A 27,149-nucleotide genomic window follows, 5' to 3' on the forward strand; every position below is an offset into this window, starting at 1 on the left:
CTTTCCTCGGTCTCCAGCTGGCAGACGGCAGATCGAGGGACTTCTCAACCAATTTGTCATCATCTCTCTCTCTCTCCATATATCTACCTCCTATTGGTTCTGTATCTCTGGAGAACTCTGACTAAAACACACATAGCCAGTCTCCATAAGTGCACAAGAGAAACATCCGCAATTCTTGCAATCCAACCACCCATTTTCCCGACAACTATCAAACCGCTTATGTGTTATTTTATCATTTTTTTCATCTCAGTATATTTTTATTAAATTTCATTATAGTTGACGTTTATGGATTGGTCCATACCAAATGCATTTCAGGTAAGCTGTTCCCTAACAACACATGAGAAAGCAGAATCATCCCAGGGAGGGGGGCTGCCTATAAATCCAACTTCTGCCTGTAGACTGAAATGCCATTGATAGAATTTTGACATTAACAACCTTTAATTCTAAAGAGCCTGGGTATCACTGAAGCACCTGAGTGGCTTAGTTAAGTGTCTGACTCTTGGTCTCAGCTCACATCTTAATCTCAGAGTCATGAGTTCAAGCCTTGTGCTGAGCTCCATGCTGGGTGTGGAGCCTACTTAAAAAAAAAAAAAAAAAAAAGATAGGGTATCTTTGACCTTATCTTCTTGAACTTTTTCTTCCATTATCACATGTGCATCTATCTTATTGAGGTCTACAGCACTGTCACTAAACACAAAAATTAACCATGAATATTTTTTAGTTCCATTATATACCTAGCACAGAGGTTCATCTGGTAGGGGGTTAAATACGTTCTGAAAGAAAATGAATTTTAAAATATATGTGCTTTACCTCCTAAAAAATTGTTTTTATAGGAAGCTAGAAAAGAAAATGAAAAAGCCAAAGAAATCATTTATAAAGAAATCACATATAAGGAAACCACGGGAGTGGCCTACACCCCATATCTGGCCAGTTCAAAAGAGCACGCGGGCTTCAAGTTATGACGTATCGGGTAAGGCCTCCCCCGCGGACCTCTGAGAGCCTCCGGCAGTGTCGTAAGATATTCAGTATCACGTGAAACCGCTTGTCAGCTTTCAAAGCTGTGAACTCCTTTATGTCAGCTTCCACTATGAAATAGTGACCTGAAAATAAAGATATTAGTACTACTTTTCATAAGGACAACTTTCAGGATGAGATTTAAAGGGATTACATTGTGACCATGAATAACATGGATCATGTTTACTATCATTAGGCAGCCAAAGTTGAGAACAGATATCTTCGGTGAAATTATCAGTATTCTCTCAACTGAAGTTGCGTGATGTTTAGCGAAGTGTAGCCCTGCTTATTGTATTACTAGCTGTCTGCTGATATCTTCTGAACAACTGACTTTTCAAGAAGAAATACGGGATAGTGGTTAAGAGAATGAAATCACTGGCAACTCCATCCCTTAATTGGCTGACCTTGGACAAGAACGGGACGCTCTCTCTGCCTCATCTACAAAATGGGGGTAACATAGCTCGTAAGATGTGAGGACTAGAGCTCTCAGTACACTATCTGGCACGTGGTAAGTGTTTTCATTACTACTCCAATTCTGAAAACAGTGGGTAGAGCTTTATAATAGACTCTAAAGCAGTGTTTCTCCGCCTCGGAAGTGGAGACACCCGGAGCTAGGTATTTCTTTCCGCGGCAGCGGTCTGGTGCACTGTACTCAACTGTGCTTTTAGTCTCTGGACACCAGTGGCAGCCCAGCCCTAGCTGTAACAACCCGAATTATCTCCAGCCATGGAGAAAACGTGCCCTACTGGGAAAACCACTCCTGGTTGAGAACTACCTCTCTAGATTCAGAATTTTCTAGAATTCACCTTGTTTCTCACGATTTAGTTGCACTCCAAACATGCACACATATATAAGCCTTCATTTTTACCTTTGGTATCTTTCGTTTCTTCGTCAATAAATCTGTGGTAGAGATTTCTGGCCACGGAACTCATGGACTTTTTTGGTTGATGTAGGATCTTGTATTTACTAACCACCGCCTTGTTGATTTCTTTAATAACATCATTAATTTGACAATAGGTTAAGCGAGATTTCATGTACCTGCAAATAAGTATGTGATTAATTTTTAAAGAATCATTATACAAAATTATTTTTTCTTTGAAAAGTGTTTATGTATGATGACTTTATACAGAAGCAAAGCTATTAGAACTCTTCATAAAAATACATACATATGTATAGGCACTTGGGTGCCTCACTTGGTTGAACGTCCAACTCTTGGTTTCAGCTCAGGTCATTATCTCAGGGTCGTGAGATGGGGCCCAGTGTCCAGATCCACGTTTAGCATGGAGTCTGCTGGGGATTTTTTTCTCTCCCTTTCCCCTTGCCCCAGCCCCCACCAAAATAAATAAATAAATATTTTTAAAAAATGTATATCAACTTCCAAATAAACACATCTCAATAGCTGAAAAATTAAATAGAAACAGAGTATCGATCGCTTAACTTCCTATTTATATCTGGATGTATTCATCTCCATTCTTTGCCTTAATACTTAATACTGCCTTAATACTCAGACTTAATACTACAATTTAAAAAAGGGTCTCAAATACTACAATTTAAAACAGGGTCTCTTGTTGGTTAACTGCAAGAGAGAAGTTTATTTAAATATCTTTAAATGTTTGTGAGCAAGGAAAAGAAAAACTTAAATATTAAGTAAAGGGACACCTGGGTGGTTCAGTTGTTAAGTGTCTGCCTTTGGCTAGGGTCACGATCCCAGCGTCCTGGGATCGAACCCCGCATCGGGCTCCCTGGTCAGCGGGAAGCCTGCTTCTCCCTCTCCCTCTCCCTCTGCCCTTGCTTGTGTTCCCTCTCTTTCTATCAAATAAATAAATAAAATCTTTAAAAATATATATATAAATAAGGGTGCCTGGTTGGCTCAGTGGATTAAAGCCTCTGCTTTCAGCTCAGGTCATGAACCCAGGGTCCTGGGATCGAGCCCCGCATCGGGCTCAGCAGAGAGCTTGCTTCCCCGGCTCTCTCTGCCTGCCTGTGATCTGTCAAATAAATAAATAAATTAAATATTAAAAAAAAATATATATATATAAATATATATTAAGTAGCTTACATAACTATACCACTCTGGTTTTCTGCTAACTAATCTGTTCTGAGAAAGAAAGGGGAGGAGGGGAAGGGAAGATGGACAACAAAGACCACAACAAAGATGGTGACAACCATCAGGACAGAGAGCCAGTAGTGCAGCTGGCAGAGGACAGGGTCTGGGGGCGAGCTGCAGGGAGAGGGGAGCCAGGGTGCAGCTAAATCCACTCTTCCACGCCCATCTCCCTCTTGCCATCCTCCCAGTCACCATAGAGTCCTAGAATAAGGCTGAAACAGGAGACTCGATTTCTCTGCACACGCCAAAAACAAAACCCAATCACTTGCCTCAATTTTTCCCTTCAACAAACTGTGGAGTCAGTATGTGAAACGCTGCCCTTCACCTCTCCTCCTAATCAAAACTTCTATAATATGAAATAACATATGTTATAATTATATATAATAATTATATACTAATATAATACAAACAATATAACATATTAATATGTAAATGACAAAATATAAATAATATAATAAAAATAATATATTAATAATAATATATTAGCCAAAAACATTCATTTTCACTACTCTCTTCTTTTCTTTTATCTAAGAATTTTATTTATTTGAGAGAGGGAGAGAGAGCTGAGCGCGCACCTACAAGCAGGGGGAGTGGCAGGCAGAGGGAGAGGAAGAAGCAGACTCCCCCTGCACAGGGAGCCTGATGCGGAACTCGATCCCAGGACCCCAACAACATGACCTGAGCCAAAGGCAGAGCCTTAACCAACTGAGCTACCCATGAGCCCCTATTCTCTTCTTTTCTAAATTCATTTTTGCTTCTGTTGTTTGTAACTATAATTCCTACAAACTGTTGATCCTATAGCTCCCCACAAAGCAATTCCTTTAAATCCTCTGAACTATTATCTTAATTTCCTCAGTGCCCACCCCCACCTCTGTCAATGTTCTCTATCTTAACTCTACCCTCAGTATTAATTTTTTAAAGATAAAATAAAGAAAAGCCCAATGCTTGGAATACGTTTTTCCTTATCCCAATCATCTAAGTTCTCTCAGTAAATAACCCCTTAGTTTAAAAATGAATAAATGAATACTCTACCACGACTATCCTAATTTCCTTCGTCTCTTCACAGAAGCATTTTATAAAAGCCCGCCTACTCCACTGTTCCTCACACACATTTGCTTCTTTCTTTAGGTCAGCCAATGAGCAACAAAAATAACAGTTTAAAAAATTGAATAGCATCAAACAAAATTTTCATGAAAATAAAGCTATCATAAAATAAATGACTGACCAAAAAAAAAAAAAAAGATTAAAGAGAAAGGTCAGTCTCATTTTAAGGAAATCTAACACAACTAATAAATCCAAGTTTACAATAATAGTTAACAATGGCAAAATGCTCATAATAAAAAAAGCAAGTAAGCTCTAATAGCAGTATAACTACATTGTTGTAATGACAATCAGAAACAACCTATTATACATGTGAAATTAAAATCTGAAAGGAAATACTCCATCTTATCTGGGTGACAGAACGACAGTTAAGTTTTTTTCTGACAACATTTTCTAACAAGCTGTTATTTGTAAAATGAAAACATAATACAATATGCAACAATATAAAGCCAAGAAGTTAAGCAAAGCCCTGAAGCGATGAGAGTTTAAAAACACGAGTTTCCAGGGGCACTTGGGTGGCTCAGTCGGTGAAGAGTCTGATTCTTGATTTCAGCTCAAGTCATGATTTCAGGGTCATGAGATTAAGCCCCACGTGGAACCCTGCATGGGGCTCTGTGCTCAGTGGGGAGTCTGGATCTTTCTCTCTCCCCCCACCCCTCTAAAATAAATAAATAAATCTTTAAACAAACAAACAGGAGTTTCCATCATGGGCTCTCCATTACTGTCTTCCGTAAAGAGCAAAGCAGACCTCCTTCCAGGGAAGGAATCTTGTCTTACTCATCCCTGCACTGTTCTCAGTGACCCACAGCCCGGAACAGAACACACACTCAAACATATGTGTGGCATAAGTTGAAGAGCAAACGGAAACCAAACACACACAACATTTGCCATTCTAATTCTCAAACCTATACAGCACACGTTCCTTAAAATTCACCAAAACTGAAGCTACTTTTTTCTTTTTTAAGATTTCATTTATTTATTTGAGAGAGGGAGCCCAAGAGAGCACAAGTGGGAAGAGGGAGAGGGACAAGCGGACTTGAAGCTGAGTGTGGAGCCCAGCGCAGGGCTTGATCTCACAACCCTGAAATCATGACCTGAGCCGAAAACAAAATATGGACACTTAGCCAACTGAGCCACCCAGGCACCCCAAAACAGCTACTTTTAAAATGTAACTGGATAAATCTGGACCACAAAATGGTCCTGGAAAGGACTCAGCAATACCCTGACCCATCTCTAGATCTTGCTCTGAAGAGCTCTAGACCAAATAAAAACCATGATTTTAACCATCTTCAACTAAAGGTTTCCTGCATTTTCATTGTCTGAGGTAAGACTAGTTGAGAAAAGATCAATATTTGAACACAGCACACTATGAATATAATCAGGCTTTAGGATGTAAACAATCATGTATGTTGACCTAAAGAGTTGAACGTTAAAATTCTATCTTAAATACTTACGCTGGAATGCCATTAAATTCATCAGAAGTTATAAACGGCATTTCTTTTATACTTCTTTGTTCTTTTGGGGGCTTCCTTGTGGCTGCGGTTTCCTCAACTTTGACTGGTTCCTCAGGGTCAAGATCTGAGACATTAGCACTGCAGACAGAGATGCACAGAGGTACAAGCGATCATCAGAATTTCATAGCATACTAGGAAGTTTTCCCAACTGAAAACAATCCGTTAACAAATACAAGATTCACCTTATTATAATTGTATAGCCAAAAAAATTTTTTTAAAGATTTTACTCATTTATTTGCCAGACAGAGATCACAAGTAGGCAGAGAGGCAGGCAGAGAGAAAAGAGGAAGCAGGCTCCCCACCCAGCAGAGAGCCCAATGCGGGGCTTGATCCCAGGACCCTGAGGTCATGACCTGAGCCGAAGGCAGAGGCCTCAACCCACTGAGCCACCCAGGCGCCCCTATCCAAAAATTTTTGCTGCCCCTTCTCCTATTGTTCATGAAGATCTGAATAGTGAAGAGAACACTGAAAAAAGAAGTCCCCAAATCTTTAGTAGTAGAATTATATTTACACACCCAAAACACGGGTGTATGCTGTACCTAGGCTAAACGTCTTCATCAGTTATCCCACTGGCTTCTCAAAGTCAATACGTGTCAAGTCGAATTTATCTTAACCTCTAAACAGCTTCTCTTCCTGACTCCATAATTCTGAACATAGAAACATTAATCTTCTTATACTTCTATTTTTCTAGTTTATCCCACTGGTTGCTAGTATCAGTCTCTGCCTGTTGCAGATTCATTTTAGTTGCCAGCAATGAGCATGGAACTTTTGGCTTCAGTCCTACCCAATTTTTAGAGTCAGTGAGAAGCCTAATATAGTTCCTACCCCACTAGCTAAGAGTCTAGAAATAGGCTGTAGCTTCTGGGTGATTTAGCTGCCAGGGAAGGAACAGACCCTTGTTGGCAGCAGCAAGTGAAGCCATGCTGGCTCGACTACTCCGAAACAGAAATGGGAAACAGGAGACCGAGCAGATCCAACCCAAGAGCAAGTGAAGGGAATCCCAGAAACACAGGAAGGTGAGACCCCAAGATGACAGCTGAGCACCAGACATGAGGGAACCAGGCCCGACTGAGGCGCCATGACTGCAGATGGACATATTGTTAGGTTGTTGAGATGAAGATGGCCAATGCTATGGTACCATCAACCTTCCATGAGTGTTAACATGAGACTTCATGGTGAGCCTGGCTGACTTTTGGCTCTACTTGCTTGTCCTCACCAGATGCTAAGAGAAATTCCTGATTTTTTCCTTCATGCTCTGCTGCGACTGTCAGCTGAAAAGAACCATTTCAAGCTACAGAAAGGTTCTGCTATGACCTTGGCTGAAAGCTGAAACTAAGCCACAGTGAGGTCGGGAAAAGAAAATTCCTCCTATTCCCCAAGCCATATTCCTGCTGGATGTCTGATGTCCAGCACACGGCACAATCCTGGCAGATGTCCTGTGATGACCTCGGCTCCGAGCTTTCATTCATGACCTCACCCACCATTTTCTCTTCTTGCAGGGACACTGCAGGGGAGCCTGACCATGGCAAGTACTCTGTGGAGCTTATCTTTTTCTAGAGAACTTCAACCATCCGCAGTAATGTGGCTCATCCCCCACATGGCAAGGCTCATGCCTTCCTTTCAGTTTTTCAAATTTAAGCAGCATCATGTTTATAGAAACACATGTGCAAGAGTATGATTATCACAAACAGCAGGATGGCTACCTCTTTGATAAAGGAAAGGTCTGCAAGAGAAGAAGGGTTGTGAGGTACAGGTAATATCGTATTTCTTAATCTGAAAGTTAGATACACTGATGTTTATTTAATTCTTTTTCAATTTGCACAAATAATGGTTAGTCATTTTTCTGGATATATATGATACATTTCAGAAGTTAAAAATTTTTATATTACACATGGAATGTTTTTACACCCTTGGAACCCCCTTTTAGAAATGTAACTTTGGTGGCAGATGCCTGGGGAGGGGGAGCAGTGGAACCACGGAAGGACAAAGCACAGGAGCTCTCAAATCACAAAGACACGGGATGATGGGAGATCGCACCCAGAGCCAGCCGATGAGAACAGAAGGGAGGGCTGCGACAGACAAAACCCTATAGAGGCAGCGTGCATGGCTGAGGGCTACAGAGAGAAAGACAGGCGGAAGGTACCCAGCTCCTGTCCAGGGGAAGGGGGGAGGCAGCAGGCACGATGGGTTGGTAACAAGGAACTGGTCGGTTTGGCCTCAGACATGCAGAGCTGGAGGGAACAGCTCATGTGCTAGGCTCCTGGCAAGCAGCAGAGGTCACGTCAAGGTTGGAGTTAGGACATTTGAGAGCACTGACTATGGTGGAAGGGAAGCGTGAGCCAAACACAGCTTTAGGAGACGCCCGTAATTTAAAGGAGGGCAGAGAAACGGGACGCAGCCAAGTCAGAGGTGCAGGATGACCACGGAGCACTGGGGCAGAGCAGAACACAGCGTTTCAGAAACAAAGAGACAGCGAAATACAATCTGGAAAGAAGGATCGGGGCTGCAGGGGAATTTCTGGGTCAGCTTCCTAAGTGTGGTGGTACTAGCAGCCCAGGGACAGGCGGAGGGGGGCTCTGGGGAAAAGGGGAGGCGCAAACACATACTGGTGGGGGACACACAGGGGACACTAGTTGTGGGGGAGGGAAGAAAAGCTAAGTGTTTTGTTCCTTTGGCTGTTTATAAGATGGGAACTTCATTAAGCGTATTTTTGCCCTAAGACAGTGGTTCTCAAGGATCGGGGAGAGTCTGTCCCCCAGAGGACACATGGCAATGTGAGGAGACATTTTTTCATTGTCACAACTGGGCATGGGTGCGGCTGGGGGCATGGGGGGTGCCCTTAGCATGTAGTTGGTAGACACGAGATCAGGCATGCTACTGAACCTCCTCACTGTCCTCACAACAAGGAATCATCTGGCTGAAGATGGCCGAGGTTGACCAACTCTGGTCTGAGGTAAAGAAATGAGACAAAGTGGGAAAAGAGCCTCGCGAACACTCGCCCGTGGGAAAGACGCACGATGATTTCTGTGGAGGCAGCAGGATAACTATTTCTAGGGTAAATGTTAAGAAAACTAACAAACACTAACAAAACCACAAGTCCATAAGAAAGCAAAGACCTGAGGTGTTGAAGAGTTTGATAAATGCAGATAGCAAGAATCATTATAAATACACTTACAAGTTCTGGCTTACTGTTACTTGAGGCAAATGGGGAGGAATGTTTTCTTTGAGATGCTCCACGTCTTTATAATCCTCTTCAACGGACTCACAGAGTTCCTAAAATTAAAAAAAAAAAAAAAAAGCTCCCAAGTAAGCGTCTGTCCCACCAGTGTGTGTTTTAAGACATTGTAAAGAGCGCAATCACAACCACAATGACAGTGACTGGGAGTGTTCAGAACACAGAGGAGATGGGAAAGCACTGCCTGTAGCAATATTTTTTTACAAACCCTCTCGTTTCCAGAGCTGGTTTTAGATGGCAGTACAGTAGCTTTCTCTACTGGTTTTCAGAGAACAATGGTTATAATCACATTACAGCAGGGAGGGTTGACATGTCACCTTGGAGAGCAACTAAAAAATGCATGAAGGATTTTCGTTTGTCATTCTAGTAAGTTGCTTTTGTCGACTTAACAAACATTCCCCGGTGTTATCTGTACAGCAGCGCCAGGAGGATGGTGCATGGCTGGAGCACACGTCCGAGACACTCCTCAGAACCACCAGCATCGCTGACACCCACATACCCTGGCTTAATGGAAATTTCCACTGGATTCTGAGTGCTTTGCTTTTGTTTTGTCTTTACCTTTCGCTAGAACTTGAGGCTATGAACTCATGCAAATTTAATAAGAAAAATACTCAACACCTTTGGATTGCTGACTTCTGATTCTCAATCCTAAGATGAACAAAAATTCTAAATAGCCTTCCATTCTGAACGTAATGTTCTTTAGGTCCACACTTAACTCTGGGCACTCCTAGATAGGTTAGAACTGAAACCAATATTGGTTTCTGTTTTGAATTTATAGGACATCTTTCTTTCTAAGAGCTGAATGACATTCATAGCCACTTAATTTCATTTCAGCAGTAGTAGGATTCATGCCCATTCCTATAGTGGAAAAACGGATTATTTTAAATGGAAAAAATTAAGGATTATAAGGCTGAAAGGGACCATAGAGGCCACCTCGTTCAATCTCAGGGAACCCACCAATAGCTCCAACAGCACGAGGTAACTATGTACAGGTTGTGTATTTTCCCAGAAGTATACAAGCACTCTCATTAGCTTAGTCATTAGAAAGCTTATTTAAATCAAAATGGGGTGTGACTGAGACTCAAATTTTTCTGTACTTGAGAATCTTTATATTATGCTTCATAGAACAGAGAAATGCAGAATAGAAGGACCTAAGAAATCCTTCAGTATGACCCATTATTTTCCAAAGGATGACCACAAGACCCAAAGAGGTAAAAGGGCTTTCTCAGGGTGGCAGAGGGTGCTGAGCGCAGCCAGGGCGAGAATCTGCATCTCCTCAGCCCAGGCTAGGTGTTCCTTCCACATCACTCTATCAGATCATTCGTTTAAATTAATGCTACCAAGATTTATTTAGGAAATCTTCCTTTTCAGTACAGTTCAATTTCACTGGCTACCCACATAAAGAGACAAACACCTGAGGAGCTCTGGAGTCCTTTATACTAAGAAGATACAGTGTATACCATTAATGATAATTTACAGCTAAGAACATTTGGAATGTAAAGAATCCAGAATTCCCTGGCGATTAGGCAGTTTGTATTTATTGCCCTTTCGTTTCTTCATTGTAAAAACATTACCTTGAGTGAATGGTTGGTTTGTTCTTGATACTGAATCTCCAATTCCAATTTATTTAGAAGTTCATTTACTACAATGATCTCATCTCCTATTTTATCTAATTTAGTCCTCAAGGCAGGTTCCTGACCTATTAGTAAACAAAGAGATAATGAAAAATCAAGTATACAGAAAAGTATTAGCACACCGTATTCTTCTCAGTCTCAACCCAATTAAACTCTTGGGCCAGAGCTTTACCTGAGAGAGACACTTGGGGGAGGAGAAAGGACTACTGTTTCAGGTTCTAGAGCTTGTCTCCATGGATAATCTTTTTTTTTTTTTTTTAAGATTTTATTTATTTATTTGACAGACAGAGATCACAAGTAGGCAGAGAGGCAGGCAGAGAGAGAGGAACGGAAGCAGGTTCCCTGCTGAGCAGAAAGCCAGATGCAAGGCTCGATCCCAGGGTCCTGGGATCATGACCTGAGCTGAAGACAGAGGCTTTAACCCACTGAGCCACCCAGGCGCCCTCTATGGATAATCTTAAGACCTCATTTCTAAGTAATATGGTAGTGAAGGAAGGGAGAGGTAAGTACAAAGTGTCCCCTGAGTCCCTTGATTTTTGGCAAAGTCCTCCACTATAATAAAACACCTAGAAATGTTGGATTAAAAAAAAAAAACCACACAAAAAAACCCCTTCTACCCTCAACCCTTCTACAGTTGAGCTTTCATGAGAATAAGATAAATCTCCAATGGCTTCGGCATGAAGACAGACCCACACAGGCAATCTGGGGGAGCTGATGCTACAGCAGCCCCAAGTGGGTGTGCAGAGGAAACCTGGAGAGAGTTGTTTACCAGTCTCAGCAACCCAACACATTTGGTTTTAGTGGGGTCAAGAACCAAGGCTTTGACAACTCAAAGCACAGGGTGTTGGAAGTGAGAATCCCAAAGGAAACTCATTGATGGGGTAAACCTTCAGTGAAACTGCATTTCTCAAAATTCTGTCACTGGCCAGGGAGAGAAGCTTTTGTTTTGGACTGGTTCTCAAGGGTATGGGGAAGATGGGGGAGAGTTTCTCTTTATGATCTGCAGTACTGGCTTGGGATGCACTTGGGTTTGAGATTCATATTAAACAAAAAGTGACATAAAAGTCACAGGCTAGTCATAAGCCTGGAGTTTTTGACAGAAACAAACATCAGGCGTTTATAAAGCAACATGCTCTCATACTCCCAACGTCCCCTCCAGCACCCCTCTTTAGTTCCATAGATTTGAGAATGGGAAAACCAGAGTCTCCTCCTCCCTAGAAATAAAAGTAGGAATAAAAAAAATTTTTTATGAGATCAAAAGCACAAAAGAAAAACTATCATCATAATCAAGTATTTCCATCTTTACTTCTAATAACCAATGACATGTACGTAAGTAAAGACACTATTAGGGAGATGGGGAGAAAAATAAAGAAAAGCATAATTCGACCATATCTGTAGATTCTGGAGGCTGTAGTGTGAAATGGCCAGAAGGTCCAAGACCTAAAGTCAGAGACACCGGCACCTACCTCAAGGTTACTGTGAAGATAAGCAACAACATATATGTAAGATGGGTTGAACATTGTGCCTGGAAATCTAGTAAAACACTCAGTAAATGCTAACTACTATTCCTCATTAACATGACAAGCAATATATAATTCTTATCTAATATCATTAACTAATTCTTATCTAATATCATTACCATTATCTATATCATTATCATACCATAATCATATCATTATCTAATATCTAATAATTCTTATATAATATCAGTGTTAATCGCATTTGACAGTAGGTTCATAATGACTAAAAGAAATTAGTAAGGAAGTAAGAGTACAGATGTCTCTATCAAGATTAATTTCAGGGAGTTAAATAACTAGTGTGGACACACTTGCATTTCAAATAACTTTTAGTCACCTCATTTTAGGGCCCTGTCTACTGATTTAGTAACTTACGGCAGCTAGAGTGGCAAACAGATAAGGGTAAATAGAGTGAGCTCTATTAAATGAGCAATGGAGGGGCACCTGGGTGGCTCAGTGGGTTAAGCCTCTGCTTTCAGCCCAGGTCATGATCTCAGGGTCCTGGGATCGAGCCCCACATTGCGCTCTCTGCTCGGAGGGGAGTCTGCTCCCCACCTCCCCCGTCTCTCTCTACCTGCCTCTCTGCCTACTTGTGATCTCTGTCAAATAGATAAAATCTTTAAAAATAAATAAATAAATAAATAAATAAATAAGCGATGGAACCAAATAGACAAATCATTCTCTCCACATACAAATGATAGTGTGTAATGATCTAATAGGTCACATTGTTTCGGCAAACCTCATGCTTTGGTGGCGTCATTTGAATTCAAGGTTTAGTTGTTTTAGAGGTCTCTAAATTTTATCTTTTTATCATACAGTAATCATGCCCCTAGAAAGAAAAGGCTAAACAAGACATTAAAAATCTAGATGTCCTTTTCGGGTTATTCAATAAAAGTGGCACAGAAGTAGGAAGAATACTAGACTGGGAATCAGGATCCAAAACGGTAGTTCCAACCGACCACCATGAGCTAGGGAGCTCCGCAAGTGACTTGACTTCTGAGACTCATGTGTGAAATGAGAGAGCTGGAGGAGAAGAACCCACAGTCCCCTCAGCTTGCACTTTCTACAGAGAAAGTAAGCCGTAAATTGTACAATGGGTGGTGTTCCTTTACTGAAGGTTCTCGACAAGAAATGAAGAATACGAAAGTCCCTAGAAGGACATGTATAATTCAAACGGGCATTTCAACATTATAATTTCATATTCTTAAGAATGTCTTAAATTATCAATTCATAGTACAAACTACAGTGAAATTCACTACAATTTTCCCAGCAAATAGAATTCTGCCTATAAATAAATTTTAAGCTCTCCTAATATAGACTCGGGAGCTCACAATTTTTGTAAACAGTATTTTCCCAGACTTGACTAGTATCACCCATTTCTTTGCACTGTCATTGCCTCATCCTCTTTCAGCCCTTCTGAATATTCTGGAAGATGGTTACAACCTCCAAGCTTCTGGACATTAAAAAACTGGACATTTTCAATCAGTTGTTTCCTAGTCATATATAAAGATCAGATTCCTGCAAAGCAAGCTGCTAGATGGAGAATGGGCTATTTTTACCCCTGTGGGTCTTTTTCACTTCTATTTTTATCCCTTACCTTTCAGTATCTCTAGCTTTACCACCACAAATGCCAGATAAGCTTCAAATCTTCCTATTGTATCTTGTATATCTCAGAAAAACACAAGCCATTAAGTCTAATTAATATGCAGGTCATTGTTCAATATAACTTACATTTTAGTACTCTGCTATATTCAAACTATTAACGCTGGAGCGCTTCAAAAAACCACTGTTTGAAAGTTAAAATTACCTTTCACTTAACCAGGCTTAGGATATTCAAAGCAGAACAATAATTAAAATGCATTTTACATCTATGTCAGTGGAATCTGTTCTACTTACCACAGTTTCTAAGTGACAGAGTTCTTTTAATATTGCTAATCTTTTCATTAATATGAGAGCATAATTGTTCCAGGTCTGAGGAGGCCATCCTTTAATCCTCTGAAGAAAAAATAAAGAAATAAACATTTACAAAAACAGAAAGGGCAAGTTTCTGTTTACTTTCAAAATCCATACCGGCATTTACCAGTATTGACCCAGTAAGTGAACCACAGATGTGATACACTAAATCATATCTTGAAAAGAAAGTGCAAAAACTCAATTTCTTCCAATTCTACAAAATTCAGTTTTTAACTAGAGTCCAATACTGACTAGTCTTTGAGCCTTCTGTAATCAATGCATCCCAAACCAAAGTACAGGGGACTTAGGGGGACAAATGCACGACTTATATATAAAGACAACTATGAAATCTTCTTTAAAAATGTAAAGTACACATGAATTAAAAAGAAAGCACACAGTAAGGGCAAAGAAACGGGTCCAAGTGAGCATTTCTCCCAGGCTGCCGGGGACTGGAGCTTTACGGTTTGGAGCTGATACAGAGGCAGAGGGAGGGGAAGGGAAGGAGTCAGTTATTCATTCCGAGGGTAGGACAGATCTAAAGCATCCACTGCAGCCAACCGAGCGGTGGGGAGACGGAGCGCAGTCCCTCGGCTCGGCCTGGCGGCCCCGCGCCCCCATTCTGCCCAAACATTGCCTCCGCCGGCCTCCGAGGGCAGGATCCCCAACTTCAGATTCCAACCTGTCGCGGGTCCGGGAGCAAAGCGCCACTCGCTACAGGATCGCCAGCCGCCGAGACTCCGGGAGCGAAATTCAAAGTGCCCGCCAGGAACCCGCGCCGCGCACGCGCACGGCGGCGCTCCCGGAACGCGGGCTGCTCGAGTTCCGGCGCCCTCAAGAGCCACAGAGGGGGCAGGGCCACAACGGGGCGGGGCCACAACGGGGCGGGGGGGGAGGCGGGGCTGGGGGGGATTGACGCGCACGTCCGCTGGAGCCCAGAGCTCCTCCCAGTCCAGGCGGTCCCGCTTGATCTCGGTCGCTCGTCCAGTCTCGGCTGCAGGCCTGCCGGGGCTCGCGCGCTCCGGGGATCAAACGGTGAGCTCCAACAGTAGGTGTCCAGGCTGGTGGCAACGTTAGAATCACCAGGGACAGCTTTTACAAATTCCAATGCCTACGCTGGACCCCAAGCCTACGCTGGACCCCAAGTCTTTGAAATCAGGCACCCTGGAAGTGGGGTCCACGCCCTAATATTCTAAAAACCACCCCAGAAAATTCCAAAAATTCCTCCAGTTTGTGAGCTTAAAGACAGGGATCTTCTCTTCCTAGAGTTTACAGCCTCTGTAAGGGCAAATACAAACTTAAACTAAGAAAAAGGGTTAATTCTCCCTGTTGGGGGGGAAAAAAGAAAGAAAGAAAGAAAGGAAGGAAGGAAGGGAGGGAGGGAGGAAGGGAGGAAGAAAGGAAGGAAGGAAGGGAGAAAGAGAGAAAGAGAGAGGGAGAAAAAGCAAGCAAGCAAGCAAGCATCCCCAAGCTGGTGTGGCAACTCCACAGTCATCAACTATCCAGATTCCTTCTTTCTTTTGAAGACACCATCCATAGCATCATGCATTCTGGCCTTGGGATTTCCTGTGATGCAAGATGACCCCCAGTTCCTTCCTCAGATCTCGGTCTACAGTAGCAGAAAAGAAGAGGCAAGGGTATCAGGCTCACTTACCAGCTGAGCCACCATCTTTAAAAAGTTTTTTTTGGAAGCCACATCCAGTGGCTTCTCTCTGCTTTCCACAGGCCATTCACATCTGCAAAGTAGACTAAAAGAAAAAAATCATTATTATTATTATTATTTTTAATTTAGACAGTTACATTGCATCCTCAACCATATAGGGCTTCTGTTTGTAAGGGAGAAGGAGAGCATAGGTGCTGGGTAGGCAAATAGCATACTTGGCCGTTTCTACTTATTACTTTTAAAAATTTCTGGGAAATTTCAAACTTAAGTTAAAATAGGATAGTGAACCCGGTGCTCAACCCATCACCCCAGCTTCAACCATTATTAACTTATCTCAGATCGTGTTTCATTTGTACCTCCTCTCCTCTCACCCTTTTCCTACTGGAATTTTTTTTTCCTACTGGAATATTTTAAAGCAAATTTCAGATATTGTATCTTTCCATCCAAAAACATTTATATGCTTATCTCCAGAAGATAGAAACTCTTTAAAAATCACATTAGCATTATCACACACAAATATTTTAACAATTATTTCTCAATAACAAATATCCAGCCAGTGTTCAGTTTCCCCTGATTGTATCATTGTTTATTTTAAAAACTATTGGTTTGATTTAGAATCCAAATAAGTTACACATTATTTGGCTGATACATTTTCAATGTTTCTTTTAATTTTGACACACCTACTTGTCTAAAGCTAAAGTCCTTTAACAGAACAAAGCCTTTCATTGTAGGACTAAATGTGAGGCTTCAAATGTCAATATCTAAGAAAAATAACAACGCAAATGCACTCTGTAGCATCAAACACAAACATTTTCAGATTCTTTCCCATGAGAAAATAAACAGGAAGACCAAAGCATAAAGGCAGTCATTACAAGGTGGGGGGATGTGGGGGGAAAATTTGAGCAATTAGATTGCACTGCCTGATTCATATTTCTTTCCAATATAGGATTATTTATGAGGATTTTAAGTACAATGACAGAAACTCAATCCAAACCAACTTAAGCAAGGAGAAAAGACTTTCTTTGGCTTATAAAACTGTAAATTGTGCTTACATATGTGTCTACAGTTGTAGCTGGACCCAGGAACTCAAACATCCCATTAAAGAACCGTCTCCTTCTCTCAGTTCTGCATTCCTCTGTGTCAATTCCATTTTCAGGCAGGCTTTTCCCTATGGTAACCTCTGGTACCTCTAGACTTATACTCTCATAGGTTAGCAGTTCTTGCTTTCCCAACAGATCTAGCAAAAGCCCCAGGATTTCACCTCATTGTCCTAATTTGGGTCATCTGCCCAGTCTTAAACTATTTTATCAGCCTGTTTAGGGGGGTGGAATGGTCTGACTGGCTAGACATTCAGGAGCTGGAAGTTAGGATAATCCTACCCTAAACAGGGGATCCAAAAGTAGGACAGAAGTAGTCTCTGAAACATTATTTTATGGGAGAGGAGGAGGAAGTTGGGAAGGGTTGTTTTGACCAAAAGTTTGCTGGGGAAGAGCAAGAGTTCAGAGTGATGATGATTTCTCATTGGCTGAGTTGCAGAGAGAGTTAATTTCTCCTAGAAGATACTATGTACATCTTTCTCTGCTGGGGCTTATAATTAATGGTTCTTTCTTGTTGGTGATTCTTCTGTTGGGATCTATAATTGACATTTCTTCCTGTAACTGACACAGAATAGAAGGCTTCCCCTTCTAGCCACCTGATTCCACCTTAGAGAGGTTTCCCTTTATTAATATTTACAAGAGCAAGATATAAGAAACTGCTGGACTGGTCCTTGCAAGAAATAAAATCAAGAGTTAAAGCAATGTGAACTCTAGTCTCCAGAGAAAAATAATATCAGAAAACTTTTACTGGGTACTTCATCTAATTCAGGCACTTTACACATACTACCCTGTTTAGACTTTGTAATAAACTTATGAATACTTACAATTATGACCTATACTTTACAGATGAGCAACTGGGGCTTATAATTAAGTAACTTCCCCAAGTCGGTATTTAGAGCCTGTCCTCTTTCCCATGATGCTCCGCGGCCTCTCGGGTGCAAGGGGTCAGTCACTTGCTCCTATGCTTTATGTTTCTGAACCTAAAGACTTCCATCATCATTTAATTCCTTCATGTGAAGTATATTATCACATGAACAATTCTAGATTCTTTATGAATTCTAAGCTTTTGATACCCAATGGACTTTGACGAAATACTTTACTTCCTTTCTGTCTTTTTCTTGCAGCAAGGGGTCAAGTTTAATTTCTGGATGTCCCAAAGTCAGGACAATTAAGGTCCTCATTGTAGAACAAAGATCAAAAATCTCTTTAAGCCCTAGGACTCTGCATTCTGGGAAACTTAGGAAATATTTAATCCCCTGGTTTTGACAGTGGATAGTGACCAATAAGTTTGGGGACAGTTTTATAGCTGTCATTTCAGAAGAGGAAAGGTCTATTGTAATAGATGGGGTACAATCTGAGATGCATCACTGATCACCAACAGGTCTGATCCTTTGGGAAGTAATCACATTCAAGGCAAGCTTGTGTTTTTACATTTCCTACTAAACTATCTTCCTTTAATTTTTTTCTGAAGTCATTTTCCAAGGGGCAACATTAAAATCCAAGGCATATACTCATAATACAATTCTCACAGGGACCATTTCTCAGTTCTCATTATGTCATGGCATCTGAGGTGACACATCCCAGAAAATCAAACTCCTCACTTATGCAATGTTTCATACCCTAAAATGATTTATACCTCTGGTGGTATTATTATTATTATTATTATTTTGGTTGGTTGGTTGGTTGGTTGTTTGGTTGGTTGAGGTTTTCTTTTTTGAAACTAGAGAGAAGAGGGAAAAGAAAACTTCTTACACTTTTCCCCTAGTCTTTATCCTGTGTGTACTTTTTTTAGTGTTATTGTTACAGCCCCAATTTCTGGGCCAACAGTGTGCCTTTAACAAAGTCTCAGAGGCATATAGTATGATTAGAGGTAGAGAAAGAAAGTCACAAGCTTGAAAACTACTCTGTGTGTGTGTGTCTCTCTCTCTCCCTCTCTGATATCTAGAATTCTACCCATTCGTGAGACAGAGGAAAATGGAAAAAAAAAAAAATACAGGGAAACCTTTAGTTAGTCCCAGTTCAGTTATTAACTGGCTCTGTGAACTTGAGAAGTAGATGACTTCTGAGATTTTGTCTAACTGAAAGCATTTGGTTTTTTCCTTCTGAAAATTATTTCCGTCTTCCTGTGACCTGCTTTTAAAAATAAACATGACTAAGTGGAGAGTAATGGCCTCTAAAAAATTAACATATAATGTATTATTACTCCAGGGATTCAGGTCTGTGAATCGTCATTGCATTTAACAATGAAAATGAAAAAAAGGGGGAGAGTCAAGGAAGGAAGAAACCATGTAGAGATTGATAAAGAAAATGATCAAGAATACATATTTAAATGAATACATACAAGAATACATATTTAAATGAATAGCAAGAGGGGCGCCTGGGTGGCGAAGTCTGTTAGGGATCTGACTCTTGGTTTTGGCTCAGGTCCTGATCTTAGTGTCCTAGGATCAGCCCCAGGTTGGGTGCCTTGCTGGGCCAAAGAGTCTGCAGCAGTTTCTCTCTCACTCTCTCTCTGTCCCTCCCCCAACTCTCTCTTTCTCAAATAAATAAATCTTTAAAAAAAAAAAAAAGCAAGAAATTTTGTATTTATATGAACTGTATATATACTAATTAAAAATAAGACCTCATCAAGAACAGAGTAAACAGAAACAAGAGAAACAAAACAGAGAACATTAGACTTAAAAATATAAATTGAAGGTTCAAACACCACCATATTCTAAATTACAAATAGCAAGGAATAGAAGAGACACCCCTGACAATTAAGTAAAGAGAAAAGCTTAAGATGATCACAGTACATGCAGTTGAAGAAAAGGAAATTAAAGAAACACAGAGAAGCCCACAGAAACAGAAGATAGAAAAGATCCAACATGAGGATAATTTGTGTCCTACATGCAAAATGTCCCTAAAATGGGCAGAAGATTTATTTTTTTCTAAAGATTTTATTTATTTGAAAGAGAGAAAGCGAGCAAGCACAAACAGGGTGAGGGGCAGAGGGAGAAGCAGATTCCCAGATGAGCAGGGAGCCCGATGTAGGGCTCCTGGACTCCATCCTGGGACTCCAGAATCATGACCTGAGCCAAAGGCAGATGCTTACAGGTGCCCCAGGGCCATTTTAATAAAGATTTTTCAAAAAAAAAAAAAAAAGTCTTTAGCTGGAGAAGCACACTGCATTATTAAGGGACACTTGACAGCTGTAAGTATCCAATTTAAGTTACCCAACTTTAAGGATAAAGAAAGAATACTTTAAGCATTCAGGTAAAAAGCAAACTGACTACAAGAAGGCAAAAATAATCAGGCTGGCTGGCTCTGGCAGTGGCACAGTAACATTTCCCCCCTTATTTTTGTTTTGAAAAATTTCAAACATAAATAAAAATGGAAAAAGTCTGGGGTGCCTCGGGTGGCTCAGTGGGTTAAGCCTCTGCCTTCGGCTCGGGTCTTGATCTCAGGGTCCTGGGATTGAGCTCCGCATCGGGCTCTCTGCTCAGCGGGGAGCCTGCTTCCCCCTCTCTCTCTGCCTGCCTCTCTGCCTACTTGTGATCTCTCTGTCATATTAATAAATAAAATCTTTTTAAAAAATGGAAAAAGTCAAACAGCAAAGACTCATACACCCTTCACTTAAATTCTTCAAATTTAAACATTTTGCAACTTTGTCCTCGCTCTATATCTGTACATGTATAGTGGTGGTTTAAAAACCCCATAAATATTATAGTATATTGCAAATTCTAGGGAGACCATTTTTTTAAAAAAGAAGTATAATTGTTTATTAATGAAAATGCTCAACTAAACCCAGGGAAAGTAGTAAAAGATGCTTCTAACAACAAATAGAAAATACTTATAAACATGGCTGATATTAATTCAATTACATCAATAATCACTTTAAAGGTGAATGGGTCTAGTTACACTAAAAGACAGGGATTGTCAGAGTGGATTAAAAAAAATTAAGACCCAACCATATGTTATCAACAGGAAAACCACTTTATTTTTTTTAAAGATTTTATTTATTTACTTGACAGAGAGAGAGAAAGCGAGAGAGCACACCTGTACGCAAGCACAAGCAGGCAGGGCAGCAGGCAGAGGGAGAAGGAGAAACAGGCTTCCCGCTGAGCAGAGCGCCCAGCGTGAGGGCTTGATCCCAGGACCCTGAGATCATGACCTGGGCTGAATGCAGATGTTTAACCAATAAGCCACCCAGGTACCCCAGGAAAACCATTTCAAATGCACAGAATCTGACAGATTAAAAGTAAAGGTATGTAGAAAGGTATACAGTGATAACACTGATCAAAAACAAAACAAAGCTAAAGTACTTATATTCATTTTGGATAAAGTTGATTTCAGAACAAGGAAAATTATCAGGGACTATTACACTTGGAGATCCCAACATCTCCATCAATAACTAATAGACCAAGCAGGCAAAAAAAATCAGTAAGGATATACTTTAATTGAACAACACTATCAATTTGATCTAGTTGATATTTATGGAATATTCTGTCAAACGAAAGCAGAATACACATTTTTTTCAAGTTTGAATAGACCTTTCACTGTGACAGACCACATTCTGGGCTAAAAAGCATACCTTAACAAATCTGAAGACAAGAAATAATACATAGTATGTTTCTAGACTACAGTGGAATTGAACTCTTAAAAGTCGTATCTCCAAATACAGTCACATTGTTGGGTTAGGATTTCAATGTATGAATTTTAAAGGGACACAATTCACTATCATATACATTTTCTACTATAAGAGACTAACATGTCTCTGGCTTCTAGGGTCTAGCATTTTAATGAGACAGACTGTGTATATGTAATGAAAGAATAAGGTGAGAAGTCCAGTTGCCTATTGGAGGGGAGGGACAAGGACACAAATGAAACAACTTTGTATTTTTTCAATAATAATAATATCTTTCTAGCTCACATATTCCATAGGATGGCTGCCGCATTTGGGGGTATAAAATGTCCAACCCACACAATAGCAAGGTATGAATAACCCCTTGAATTCTGATAGGCTGTGGCTAAGCTGACCTCAAGAGAGACTCAGGTGACTGGAAATTGGAGCACTGGTTTCTACTAAAAGAAAAGGGAGAAGAGATGTGTGACTAGAGCAGCTCTATAGTACAAAATCTCTCCGGTGTTTCACAGAGATGGTATGTTAGTAGTTTCTGCCATATGCTTAGTTCACACAAAGGAAAGAGTAAGCACATTATATTATTCAAAATCTTGGCAAAAATAAGATTGGGGGGAACTGGATAATTTGAGGAGAGTGTAATAAAAGGGACTACTTAAAATATGTGGTAGAGTTTTCAGAAGGTAACATCTCATGGCACAGTTCCCTGGGGTTTATAGGAAAAAGTAATTATTCCTAAGCAGGAAGATGGACAGTCCCATGAATTTAGGGGGCAGCTCTAAGGAAGTGACCACTTGTTAGGAGCCATGGTCTCTGGTTAGGTTCAGAGCACCCCTGTCGGGAATTCAGCAGGAAGGAAGCTAGGAGAATAAATATCTCCTTGTGTTCCCCTCCCACCGATGGGTCTTCTGCTGATAACCCCAACTTCCATTGGCTGGACCCATCCCGAGGCCAGGAAGCAAAGGAAAATCTTGAAGCAGTCCATATGGGTCAGGCCCCCTCAGTCCAGGACTGGGTAGAAAATCATGGAAAGTAGATCTGGAGAAGAAGACAACCAACTCATAAACTTGGATTACGGCATTCACATATTGGCATACTTTGTGAATTTAGTAAAATATTTTTTTGAGAACAGGCATCAGTATTTTACATATGAATATTTGAGATCAGGTTTTATACATGACAAAACTCTTTTGACAAAGACTTCTCCCAAAGCATTTTAAACATGTAAAGGATATTGTTATATTGGTATTTATAAATGGCGCAGTTTGCGATTCTTAAGGTAGAGAGGAGCAATGCTTGCTAAATTTTCCAGAATCAATTAACTGCAGAAATATCTGCTAATCAGATCTCTAATAATGGGTCACAGGAAAGCTAGAAAAGACCATTTGTATACCATTTATATAGATGTGTTTATTTTGCTGAATATGTTCTAATCTTTTAGAACCAAGGTGTTTTTCTTGCTTTCCTTCTGCAAGTTCTCCTTAATGGAAACTCAGCAACAAAATGAAAACTCAATTAGAATTTCATTTTATTAACTGTCATTATGATGTACAAATCTATAGAATGAGGTGATTTCCATGTTTTAGAAAATCTCTATCTGCCTAGACACGACCAAACAGGATATGTTTATAAATCTTGTGTAAGCTTTATATAAAGCTAAATCGATAACAATTTATGTATTTCAAAGATGTTTATAAGATTTTAGAGGTTTACATCAAAGATTTATCGGACCTCATTAGAACACTCCCAGCCCTCCAAATCCTCCAAATTAACTTCCCAGATAGCCTAGGAAATGACTGAATTACATCAGAAATCTCTCACATGATGTTGTTATTATCATAGCAAAGGAGACAAACCCAAGCGCAGTAGATTGACCCTCCCAGGTTGCTATTGATGGTTAAGAGAAACTGAGGCCACCCAGAAGGAGTCTGAGTTGCTGATGAACTCCCCAGAGCCTAGTGCACTCATAGGGAACAGCACAATTGTGCCAGGCCAGGTGTGTCCATACCACAATGGCGCCTAAAGCAGCAAAGCTCAATCCTGCCCGAGCCCACAGTTTAGGGATTACACGCACATTCTGCAGTTGAGTGGTTCAGCTCTTCCCTCATCACACCCCAGTGAAGCTGCTCCCAGGACCTTCACTGGTTCAAGGTCCCTCTCTGCCTTTTCTCTTATACCCAGCATGGGTCCCCCATACCCTGCTGCCAGACCATGTACTTCCCCTTCATGCCTTGGCCCAGCTGTTCGCTTCCCCTCCCCCACTCCACATTATGGGTTTCCGCCCTACCCACCCTATTGCCTGTCAGGTCAACAATCCCCACCTCCATCATGCTCCACGGGTCTTTCCTAGCTCTTGGTCACGCCCCTTCCATTCTCGCCTGACCCACTGCCACCCAAGGCACCTATGAAATAGTAATGGCACCCTTCTTTTGTATCACTCCCCTTATGCTTGTTTATTGAAACAGAATTGTGATTCAGCTGACGGGAAGCCAAATGAGGGTTGAATTGTGCACCGCCTCCTCACCCCCATTCATATGTTGAAGTCTAACCTCCGCGATCACAGAACGTGACCTTATTGGGAGCTAAGGCCTTTAAAGGCGTAATCAAGTTCAGCTGAGATCATTACATGGGCACTAATCCAGTATACGACCGGTGTTTTTATTAAAAGGGGATATTCGGACACAGAGACAAATACGAAGGAAGATAAAGTGAAGAGGCGCAGGGAGAATATGGCCAACCACAAGCCAAAGAGAGAGAAGCCTGGAACACATCCTTCCCTCACAGCCGTCGGAAGGTAGCCTGGAACACATCCTTCCCTCACAGCCGTCGGAAGGTACCAATGATGCCAACACCTTGATCTTGGACTTCTAGCCTCCAGAACTGTGAGACAACAAACTTCTGTTGTTCAGAAGTTGTTACAAGTGCCGAGCTTGTAGCGCGTTATTACAGCAGCCCTAGCAAACCATACAAGTTGTAACCGTAAGAAACCGCTACTCCAGGCCCCTGGTTTACTGATTAACTATGACTAAACTGGGCTCTTCCTGGTGGTATTGATTTTCTTTAAACCATAAGCTCTAAAGGAAAGGTTGTTTTGTTCAATATATTCTTTTTTAAGAAACAGTGAGAGTGTCCATCTAATTTTTAATGTAGTTCCTTAAGAGTTAAACCTCGAGTGGAGTTCATAAGTGGAGTTCCTTGATGATGCCAAAAGGATGAGATTTTACCATAAAACAGAATACCTGATCTGTGTTTGGTATCAATAAGTCTTCAACCAAGTCAAAGTTTTACCCAGAACAATGTACATTTGTTGCCTTCTTCCGAAGTTGGTAAAACAAATTTTGGCTTTATTGAAATGCTGGTTGGATGGCACCTTTGCCATGCGACCACTAGATGGCAGGGCAGGACCATTCTTCTTGAGGACACGCGCTAATAAAATGCAAATTCAGGATACCTGCTCGGAAAGTTTAAGAAGATAAACTTCACTAGCTTCCTTTTTAGCATTAACTTTTTCTTTTATAAAGTAGCGCATGTTTTTAACAGCAAATCAAAACAACACATAAACGTATAACACATAAACGTATAGGGAATAAAATAAAAACTCTCATTATTCCACCTGTCAGAAGCAAACACACAGAAGGTCCTCCTCCTGCTATAAAATGGCTAAAACGTGGACCATTCCCAGCATTCTCTGTAAACACCCCTGCTCAAGGTTCCCTCCCCTTGAGGGAATTTCAGTCAAACTTAACAGAATCCGAACTCCAATCTAACCCTAACCCCAACCCACAATTCTCCTTAGGTTATTTTTAGAAATTTGTTAGCACTCCGGGTGAACACCCAGTGTTCACAGTGCTCAACATAAATACCAAATCTTATGTCAGCTGCGGCATCAGGTATTAATTTTGGTAAGACTGATAAATTCTGCCTTTGTTTTTTCCTTTGGCCATTTTTAATTATAGGTAAAACACTAACATCTGAAGAGATGTCACAGAGACATCAGACCAGTTAAAGAAACAAAAATATGTTTCCTCCTCCCACCTATGCTCAGGGAAGAGGTCATAATCCTCCCCTTAAAGACGGATCTTCCTACTTTGTACAACACTTTGTCCATTAAATTCTACCCTGTGCAGGCTGTGTAATTAACATCCTCTCCCACAGGATTTATTTTTTTTTTAAGATTTATTATTTATTTATTTGACAGACAGAGATCACAAGTAGGCAGAGAGGCAGAGAGAGAGAGGTGGAAGCAGGCTCCCGGCCGAGCAGACAGCTCAATGTGGGGCTCTATACCAGGACTCTGGGATCATGACCTGAGCTGCAGGCGGAGGCTTTAAGCCACTGAGCCACCCAGGCGCCCCAGGATTTATTTTTAAATAAATCTTCCAGCTCTGGTCAATTAATCAGCGAATCAATAAATATCATTCAGTACAACTAAATGTCCTGGCTTTAATCCTTCTGCCTTTCACACTGTTTTTCACTGTTTGTTTCCTCTGGTGTCTGCTTAAGATTCTCAATAAAGCCTCTTGGTGAATTTCCTAGCAACACCACCTGCAGCTGTTCCGTCTCTCAGTGGTAACAGGTTAGGGCAATACAGCATCTGATACACCTGGACATTCCATTGCTAAACTATCTCACCCCTAGAAGGAAGATCCGGATTATGTGGCCCATTAGCCATCCTGGTCCTGCCCTTTCACCTGGACTGCCCCACATATGTTCAGGATAGATTTGGAATCCACATCCTCTTATGAACCATCACGGTCAGATTTATTATTGCTTAGAAAAAATAGGATCAGAATTAAGAGTTCGGCCCTCAGGAGGGGAACCAGATCAGGAATGGTTTGAGACGGACGGTCAGGGGTGATTGTGGCAGGACTTAATGCTTCCCTGACAAAAGAACCTTCGTGGCTGCCATCTTCAAAGGAAAGCCCAGGTTCCTTGGCCTGGCATACAGTTCTACTGTTGACCTGCCCCCTGACTACCTCATTAGCCTCAGCGACCGCCCCTCTTGCCCAGCACTTGATACCACGAGGAATCGATGTTCGTGGTAGCTGCCACGTTGTGCCTCCCAAGCCCATCTTGCCAGTCCGTACATGCTGTGTGATACCTCTACGTCTCTGTTCGTAATGTTCTTCTGTCTGGACTGTCCTTCAGCCCACGAACCCTTTCGGTCCTCTGAATAATTCCGAATCATCTTTCAAAATTTAGCTCAATACCTGCCTCTGCGGGTCATCTTCCTTGATCTCCCCTCAGAGCGAGTCCAATTTTTCTGAACTTTGCATTCCTTTATTATTGATGGTAGTTTAAATATATATATATATTGAAATTGTTTGATATCGTATCGTCTTTCCAACTACATCATGAGTTTCTCACGGGAAAGGATGCCGTAGTAGTAGGCGTCATAATCGATTTCCTGTGTCTCCACCCACCCACCCGAACCCGGGAGCGAAGGAGCAGGGGAGGCTGGGGGCGTGGCCAATGAGGAGGCCAGGACTGCGCAGACTCAATTTCAACTCTGTTAATCAGATGATTAAATATAGAATTGCCATATGATCGAGCAATTCCATTCCCAGGTAGTAATTCCCAATAGCAATGAAAACGCATGTCGAGGGGCGCCTGGGTGGCTCTGTGGGTTAAAGCCTCTGCCTTCGGCTCAGGTCATGATCCCAGGGTCCTAGGATAGAGCCCCATATCGGGCTCCC

The 27,149-nt window shown here is 41.3% G+C and overlaps 1 protein-coding gene across 4 annotated transcripts; it reads right to left on the reverse strand.

Annotated features, from left to right (window-relative positions):
• Positions 1-26,813, reverse strand: SKA1 (spindle and kinetochore associated complex subunit 1). Of its 4 annotated transcripts, none has more exons than XM_032311039.1 (7): positions 26,668-26,813; positions 15,727-15,820; positions 10,546-10,670; positions 8,912-9,009; positions 5,677-5,814; positions 1,883-2,052; positions 1-1,100 (listed from the first exon to the last, which is right to left on the reverse strand). In XM_032311039.1, exons 2-7 carry the CDS (start codon positions 15,800-15,802, stop codon positions 952-954), a joined length of 756 nt encoding a protein of 251 aa, XP_032166930.1. In that variant the 5' UTR covers positions 15,803-15,820; positions 26,668-26,813; the 3' UTR covers positions 1-951. The 4 variants fall into 4 exon arrangements, with proteins under 4 accessions (XP_032166930.1, XP_032166931.1, XP_032166929.1 ...); XM_032311040.1 differs by lacking the exon at positions 26,668-26,813 and adding an exon at positions 24,693-24,875; XM_032311038.1 differs by lacking the exon at positions 26,668-26,813 and adding an exon at positions 14,019-14,118 and having other exon boundaries at positions 15,727-15,812.
• Positions 26,814-27,149: the final 336 nt, after the last annotated feature.

Source organism: Mustela erminea, chromosome 13 (genome assembly GCF_009829155.1).
Source record: "Mustela erminea isolate mMusErm1 chromosome 13, mMusErm1.Pri, whole genome shotgun sequence".
NCBI lineage: Eukaryota > Metazoa > Chordata > Mammalia > Carnivora > Mustelidae > Mustela > Mustela erminea.

Bases quoted from the DNA above. Each gene is read 5' to 3' on its own strand.
- SKA1 (XM_032311038.1), bottom strand. From the start codon at position 14,106: ATGGCCTCCTCAGACCTGGAACAATTATGCTCTCATATTAATGAAAAG. The intron at 10,671-14,018 runs GTAAGTAGAACA...GTTTACTAATAG, and splicing joins TCTGTCACTTAGAAACTGTG to GTCAGGAACCTGCCTTGAGG. The intron at 5,815-8,911 runs GTAAGTGTATTT...CTCTGTCTGCAG, and splicing joins GTAACAGTAAGCCAGAACTT to TGCTAATGTCTCAGATCTTG.